This window comes from Corvus brachyrhynchos, unplaced genomic scaffold, assembly GCF_000691975.1.
Source record: "Corvus brachyrhynchos isolate BGI_N302 unplaced genomic scaffold, ASM69197v1 scaffold101, whole genome shotgun sequence".
NCBI lineage: Eukaryota > Metazoa > Chordata > Aves > Passeriformes > Corvidae > Corvus > Corvus brachyrhynchos.
Genome location: NW_008237239.1, coordinates 21,374,388 through 21,382,694, shown reverse-complemented (window position 1 = coordinate 21,382,694; position 8,307 = coordinate 21,374,388). Strand labels below are relative to the sequence as shown.

Here is an 8,307-nt window from a genome sequence, read left to right as displayed (position 1 = left end):
CTTGTCTTCAAGTTCAGACCAATAGCCCAAGCAAATCATTTGCGATGAAGTTCCAAAATTAACCTTATAGAATAAGGGAAAAAATAGTTCTAAGGTTAAAATGAATCGAATTGAATCCATTTCATTCTTTAAAAATAGACTAAAAATTTCCAATTTTTGAGGTTATCTCTTATTGACCTCTTGCTGCTGAGGGGAGGTCCAGGTGCCTGGACTGCCTTGTCTTCTCTGCTCAGATGTTCAACCTTATTTTTTATCTCAATTTACTGCATATATTGGTGCCAGAGGGAACATTTCCACTTAGCTGAGGCTGAAGGTAGGCAGGATTTCTGAAGAATGCAATATGGAGAGGCATTTTTTGGAATGTGAGAAGTGCCAGGGAATCTGGAGTACTGCAGCTGACTGCTGCAGTGCTGATTCCCGGGGCAGTGATTCCCAGGTAAGGCTGGTCAGGGTAGCTGAAGAGATTTAATTTTAAGTTCTGTGACTGAAGCATTAGGGAGAGAAATGCACCTCAGTGACTCTCTATCAGATTATTTTGCCATGGGAACAGAAATGGGAAGCAGGTCAGTTTTTAAGGTTTTTGTGAAGTTTTCACAGGATTTCAACACAAGGTCTTGGCTCTCTGGTAATACCAAATGAGAGACATCTGCATGCATTTGTGTCTGTTTGGGGTAAAGGAGCCCCGGAGTTCTTGTCTGGGGGAGATTCATGATCTGTGATCAGGATATTAAATCATTCCCTCTTTTGGAGAGTCACTGCGTACAGATGTTATAAAACAGGGATATTGACACTGGTCCGACATCTCACATCAGGCAAAACACACATGGCTTTGAAAACCAGCTTATTTCAGGGGCTGATATTTTATTAATATCCTTTTATTTATTATTTTATAGTAGCATCTTATTGTAACTGTTGTAATGAAACCTGACATTATTTTCCACAAGCAGCTTTATCAGGGACTACTGAAAGACGTGTCTTGATGTTAGGGAGGAAAAGCCATGGTTACCTATCACTTCATCAATGACAGCTGCAGGCAGGACACCAGGTTTGCTACTTTCCCTCACAAATCACTGGCCTGATCTTCTGTGTTGCCACATTTTAAACAACAATGGGGATATTTAGTTATTATGCTGAGCATAGAGACCAGGTTTAATTGAGCCATTAGGGATATGCATTTTTTGCCACTCAAGAATGTCTTACAATACAGTGGGAAGTCCATTTTTATCTTGAAGATTATTGCTCTAAGCGAGGACTAAGAGTTACAGCTCTTACATGAGAGTGGTTATTTTTCTCTCGGTTGTGCTGTAGTTACTCACTTACAAGAGTGGGCTAAAAATGAGATTGCACTGAGAACGAGATAGGGCACAACTAACACCCTGTGTTTAAGCTTCCAACAAGTTCCTCTGAAATCTTCCCCTTTTTTTTTGGTGGAAGTGGGAAGTAGGGCTAAGCAGCGCTTTTACAAAATCAAAGCCGTGTTTTCCCCAAGATTTCATCTGTTTACCTTGTTTATTATTATTCCCTTAAATTTGGGGTTTTTTATGGCTTCTGTAGAGGAATCAGAAATCCAGAGGTTTGGTTTTTTTTTTTTATCAATCAAATTTCCCAACCACAAGTTTTTCCTGCCTGTATTCCTACACAGTTAATCCTACCTTTCCTCTGAGGATCTCAAAAAATGAGACCAAGATCCTGATATCTTCAGAAAACCCAACTTAAACATTCACAGGGAAAATTTGTACTTTCAAAGCTTGCAGTATTCCACTTTGCTCATTGAGCTTGTGTTATTTCAGACACTGCTTCTCTTTACACCTCTAATGTCATTGTGGTCTTGCAGAGTTAGTGCAGATGTGTACAGAACTCACCTGTTCCGGGTCACTGTAGTAATGTAAATCACCGAAAGCATCTTTGAGATGCATTGGGTTGTTGAACACAGGTTGGGTACATGTTTGCCTGTTCATGTACGAGATCTCCTTATGCTAGCAGAACTTAAAAAAAATCCAAATTGGGGGACAGAAAGGTCAAAGAGAACTTAGAATCAATGTGAGATGAAACTTGACAATTTTTCTAGGTGATGATAATTTCGCACTGTAAAGCAATGACTCTCCTGTGTCCCTGTGCATGCACGTATCAGGAAGGAAGAACCAACCAAGAAGTAGTTGAAAATTGGTGCTTATTGCATATGGTCAATAAAGCTGCTTAAGTTCTTTGCATTTGATGTGTAACATGCAAACAGCTACATCATACTTAATGGGCTTTTCTTTCTTGGCTTTCTTTTTTTTTAATGAAAGGTCTGAGCCCTTCGGATCACCCAGCAAGGAGCCCTTCTCTTCCTCCTGGTTACTCTGCTTGGAACTTGACCTGGGTCATGAGAGACACATCCCCTTTCTTCTCCCACAGAGGACGACACAGTGAGTAGCATGAATATGTTATCCTCAAGAGGCTGCAACTACCTGCCTAAGGTTTTGGTGTAATACTGGAGTAAAGCAACACAACTCAAATGTTTTGTGGTAAAATATCCATACTGGCAGCATCTGAGGGGGCTAGTAAGCCTTGGTGTCCCTTCCCAGCTGCCCCTGGGTGTTCCCCCACCATGCCCAAGGGCCCAGGAGTCCCATTTCAGCCCAGCCCAGCCTGAGGTCATTGCCATCTCTATGGAGGTGCCTGGTGACCTTGACTACCCCAGCCTGCCCTGCTCCCTCAAAAACAAGGTCCCAGACTGTAATATTTGAGTGGTGTGTTGAAATTCACCAATATTATAAAGAGATGAGCTGTGTACTGAGCTTTTTGCTTTCCATCTCCTTTTCTAACACCCACCCCTTCCAAAATCTGGGAATGTGTTTTCATCTGTTCTCTGGTATGACCTGTTTATTGGCTATCCACAGCCATTCCACTGTGAAGTACGATGGCCGTAGTTCGGGCCGGACTGCACAAGGCAATATCTAACGTGCAATCCAGAAAGTGACTGCAGCAGAATATATCTACTATATATCTACTACCAGTCGCTATGTGGGGAGATAAGGTGCTGAGAGGCTAATAAGATTTACTCACCCCAAGCCTGTAATTATCTGCTTGAGGGAAAAGTTTGACCTACCTATATGAAGGAGCCCCATATTTCTTCAAATTTATGTTGCAGCCTTTTATGTGTGCAATATATATTCTTTCCACTGGCATACAATATCTGCTCCTAGCTGTTGTATCTGCTTGAGTGATGAGGACACACCAATTTCATTTTGGAAGCAACAGTAGTACAATCTTTTTTCCCTTACTTGGTTTTCTCAGAAGTTGCAAGAATGATTTTTAATTTATCCTTTATTACCTCTTCCTAAACTCTTTCAGTTTCTCAGTAATACTATTCTAAGGGAAGGCTTTGTTCTTAAAACCTAAGAGCACTGATTCCATGTGACAGCATCACATGGAGATAAATGTACTGCATCTCAGCAGAAATGATTTATGATGATTTTAGCTGATTGCACAAGACCAAATTCTACCACATTCCAACCATCTGTTTTGCAAGGAAAGGCAGGAGTTTGATGAGGTGTTACACAAAATACAATCTTCACTCAGGACAAGTCTAAATTGTTTTCTTCTTCAGCAGGTGTAATTCAGTATATGCACCTTGAAATTTCTGGAGAATCTTGAGGAGGGGCAGGGGTAATTTGTTTTCTCTAGCTTTGCAATTTAACATTTACAAAAATTTAAATAAAGGGTAGCAGTAGCCCTGGAAGCCACACATCTCAGTCTGGAACACCCCATAGCATCACTGTGCAGACACTTCCTGCCACTTGAGATTTGCAGTACACAGGGGACTGATGTGTGTATGTGCAGCAGAACCTGTAGGCGTAGCCCAAGACTAAGAGGACACTTCTTACCTACAACTTTTACTCTTCTGCATACCTTCAGCTTATAGCCACTGCAATGTTTATTAGTAAACTTCCCAGGGAGCTGGAATTCTGTTCAGAGCTGCTCTGTGCATGACAGGGTGGACAGTTCCTTTCAGTGGCTGCTTACTGGCCCTGGATCTACATGGCTCTGTGAAGGTGGTCATGCAGGGACTCAGCAGAGTGAGGAAGAAGACAAGGTTAGACCATCCAAGCTCTAGGCGAGTACTCTTGTCCCAGGACCCAGTCTTCTGATTAGTGGTTAATCCAAAATCACACAATAAATCATAAGCAGAAATAAAACCCAGCAGCCTTTTACTGCTAGAGTGTTTTCTTCTTCTGTCAGCTTTCCTTACTGCCCCCAGTGTGACTGATTACAGAGTGCTCAGTAAAACTTCTATCAGAATTTTGTTTGCCTAATCATCTGATGGGACCCATCTAATTAACTGGCTGACATTGCTGGAGTGGGGCAATATTAGTTGTCTTAATTACACTTTCTCTGTGTTCTGCTACTGGAGAAATCTCTGAAAGAGTGAGTAAATTGGTACGTGGTGTCCTTCCTCTGCCAAACTAAGTTCTCTTCTCTTTTGCTCAGAATTAAAAATTCTGACTGACTCTCTCTGGTAGTTCTGGTAGGAACAGCGCCTGATGATATCTTTGAAACCAAATGCAGCAATCCCAAAAGATAATCACTGGCACCACAAGATACTTGAGTCGTGCATTCACAAGACTTCTTTTCTATTTTGTCTAGAGATTTTTTATATTTGTCTCAATCCTAGCACTGACTAATCATCAGTCATCTCAGAGATGCAAAATCCACCTGCCTTTCAGGAAAGAGAGTAAAAATCACATGTGAAGTCAAAATTATCTGGGAATTCAACCTGTGAGGCAGGAAGAGACTTTAAATCTCCAAATTTTTTATATCCTTTTGTTCTCTTGAGGTACACTCAGACTGTTTCCTGTGGCTAGAACAAGCTTCTAATGCATTCTGCATATGTGGACTTATGGTAGCATATTAATCTCCCATTTGCAGATCTGATGGATCTCTGTCCTGAGGCATACATGAGTAACTGCACCCAGCCACATATTTCATTTCTTGTCCTGGCTGGTTGAATGTTAATTTTTCTCTTCTGTACAGGTATTCCATAAGAAATCAATTGTCCACTGCATAAAATCTTATGAGCTTGTGTAACAGGAGTTCCAGATGACAGCTGCCCCTCCGGACCTTCATGCAGTTAACACACCCCTCTATGCCTCATCCTCTCCATCTCCCTGGGCCAGGCAACAACTCTGCATCTGGAGCTTGATCCTGGCAGGGTGTGGCAGCTGTGGAAAGTGCTACTGATTGGAGCAAAAATCAAATGCAATTCAACCCACCTAAACTCTGCACTGAAAGAAGAACACATTTCATGAGAATAACAGGGCTAAGGGTTGCTATGTTGGCTCATTTAGGAAACAGGAGATGCCTTTTTCTTTTTAGCTCTTCGTATATTACTGTGCTGGCTTTGTGTCTCTTTGTCACATTATCCAGTAGCAGATGAACTCCTTGGCTGCTCTGAAGCAGCACTGGGCAAAGTACTGAAGTACCTCTCCCAGGTAATATGGTTTACAGATTTTTTTTTTTTTTTGCCCCCGTAAAGTTTAGGAAGTAGTGGTGTTTTGGATGGCAAAGTCAACTGGGACTAAAACTCAGGATGAGAGCAAATTTGGCTACCTAGTCACTATTGTGCTTAAAAGCATCTAGAAAAGGTGAGTTCAGCAGAGGAGGAACACACACCTACAAGAATGCATAATTATTCACAGCTTTGATTTAAGAGGTACTAAAAGCCTAATCCACAGGATGGCCTCTATTAACAACTCATTAATAATTTCACTCTGCTCTATGTCTTCAGAAAACTAATTTGACAGGGTTGTTGGGGGTTTTTTTGCGCTTTCTAATGGAATGTTGTTTGTGATGAGTTCCAAATTTACTGAATTGGATTTACTGACTAAAAAATAAAAATGCATTGGACTAATTTTTCTATGGGATAATTTGGGGTCATTCTTGCTGCGTATTTGATGCTCAGTGGCACGAAAGTTGCTCACCAAGGTGTCAGATGATTAAATTTTTTTCTCTGGTAGGTCATATCCACTATTTCATTCATATCAGTTAGGTACCATATATACACTGCTGCCACAAAACTCAGTGAGTCTGAACATCAAATGAAAGGGAAGATGGAGAGAAAGAGAGCACCAGCCAGATGAATTCATGTTACAGTTAGCTTCCTATGACTACTTGTTTGATAATTCTATAGCAAATCAGACTACTACTGACATCTTCAGAAAGATAAAGGTGTTGTGATTCTTGGCTCAGCATGGCATAAATGAGATGTATGGATACAAACTGATTGTTACAGAAAGATCCAGTTTGGAGGTGAGATAGAGTCAGGAGAGGAACAAGGAGAATGCTACTTCATCCCAGAGGAAAACTGAGTCAATGATTTCTTAGTAAAGATATTGGGAAAGTGATGTATCATCTTAATTCAAACACATCCTTTTTGCAATCTTAGAAGATCTAACGTAGTTTGGAAATAGCGTTATGAATGGAACAGGGCAAGACTTCAATTAACAGCAGTTACTCACACCACATTAATAGAATTTCTCCATATAAAATAGCAGATGCTGTGACCCTGTACACGTTTGCAGGAATTCTTGTTTAACAATTAGCTGGTATTTTGGCCATGTGCAGTGGTGGTGAAATCCAAAGGGAGGAAAGTCAGGAAAAGCAGCGTCTGCCTAGCTAAACTGAAGGCTGTGTTAAGCAAGAAGGAATATTAGGGAGAAATTTTAACTTTCTTTTCCTTATATTGTCTTTCATCTGCAGATAATATGTCTATGACAGCTCAACATTTTTCAATAATAAAATAACACACAGTAAGACAACAAATGTCTTTTCTTCCCATCTCTCAAGTATTCATTTTCTCTAGAGATCTTTTGAAATTCATGCAAGAGGTTCCTTGTATGAATTGTCAAAATATGACAGTTCATCCAACTACTGTTTTGTGCCAACTGGAGCATGTTTTCTAACAACTGCTGTTAGTCAGTACTTCTTTTTTTTTGGCTAGAACTGGCATTAGAAATGCACTTTCATGTATTGTTTTTGCTGCATGCATGGGAGACTTGGTGGACAAATATTTCTTGTGTGGATAATGAGCTCTGACACTTCTTGGAGCAGGAGGAAAGAAAACGAGAGCTATTGCTAGTTGTTCTCCCAACACCCCTTCCTCACACCTCTCTCTGTAGCTGTCTTGAAAGACTGTGCTTATAATTGATTGATGAAGGAGTCCTGGCCCCTTCTTTGTAGTTTGATTTCCACTGAACAAAGCAGCTGTCAGAGATTTTGGTGATTCAGCCCCTGGTGCACGCTGAGGAGCTGGGTGGATATAAAGTAGATGCTGTCATTTTTACAATTCTCTTAACAAATAAATGAATAGCTGCGTTATTGCTGTTTTCTCTAAGCAGTGGCCCATCAGCTGTGGCTCACTCCCCAGAGGATTCATTTAAATGCATCTGGCATGAGGAGAGCTCCGGGCTCCACAGGGAGGCAGGCAGCTCGCTCTGTGCTGGATGCATCAAGGCCCAAGCACCCTTCCCAGGGTGTTGCTGGGATGTTCCCTGGGGAAATATTTAGCTCCTCTAAAACCTTTTCTTCAGAATGCAATCTAACCTTAAAGCCCCTTCCAAAGGAAACCTGAGTTGTTCTCCTTCAAGGTGGGCATCGAAGGGATGAGCAGCGCTGTGCTACCAGCCCTGACCCTGTCCAGCAGGCACCACCCCTGGGTGCTGGGGAGAAACTGGCCCCACTGAACTCTTCCTTGCTGGCAGCAAGCTCTGAGGAGCCCTTGAAGCCCTGTGAGGGTACAGCAGCAGCTGTCAGTAATTTCAAGGTCAGGGCACCGTGCTCAGAGACCTGCTGGTGCGGAGGAAGGACACGGAGAGCGATAAGCTAACTTGTGCTAAGTAGCTTGAAATTAAAAGCAGGTCCCTGGTGAGAACAGGCTGCATCTCAGGGCAGGGAGAGGAGCTAGCGTGGTGCCCAGCTGTTCTCCTCACTGCTGACCCCGCAGGTGACTGAGGTGCCTCAGATGGGATGGACCCCAAAGCTGTGCTGAACGGAGCGATGCTGGGGGGCTCTGCCAGTGCCTCCCCAGTTCCCCACATCCCCTGTCAGGCCACACTGCTGCTCTCACATTTGTCAACTCCTGGAGCAGCAGCCCAAGGAGCAGGTGGTGATTATTGGCACAGGCATTTGCTAATGGTAGTAAGACCCAGGGTGCCTGGCAGGGATACATGGGACATAAGCATCCCTTAAAATGTGCAGTTTGCCCTTTCTCAGAGCTGGGCAATGGAAGGAAACAGGTGAAAGTGTCCCTTTAGACTTGCTTGCTCA

The 8,307-nt window shown here is 42.4% G+C and overlaps 1 protein-coding gene across 2 annotated transcripts in view; it reads left to right on the top strand.

Moving 5' to 3' along the window:
* The first annotated feature begins 2,292 nt into the window (after positions 1-2,292).
* The window catches only part of ALK (anaplastic lymphoma receptor tyrosine kinase), a 225,730-nt gene continuing 219,715 nt past the window's right edge, over positions 2,293-8,307 (top strand). For both annotated transcript variants that reach the window (XM_017730126.1, XM_017730125.1), the window contains exon 1: positions 2,293-2,408. In XM_017730126.1, coding sequence (XP_017585615.1) covers positions 2,366-2,408 — 43 coding nt within the window. In that variant the 5' untranslated portion in view covers positions 2,293-2,365. The remainder of the gene's footprint in view (positions 2,409-8,307) is intronic.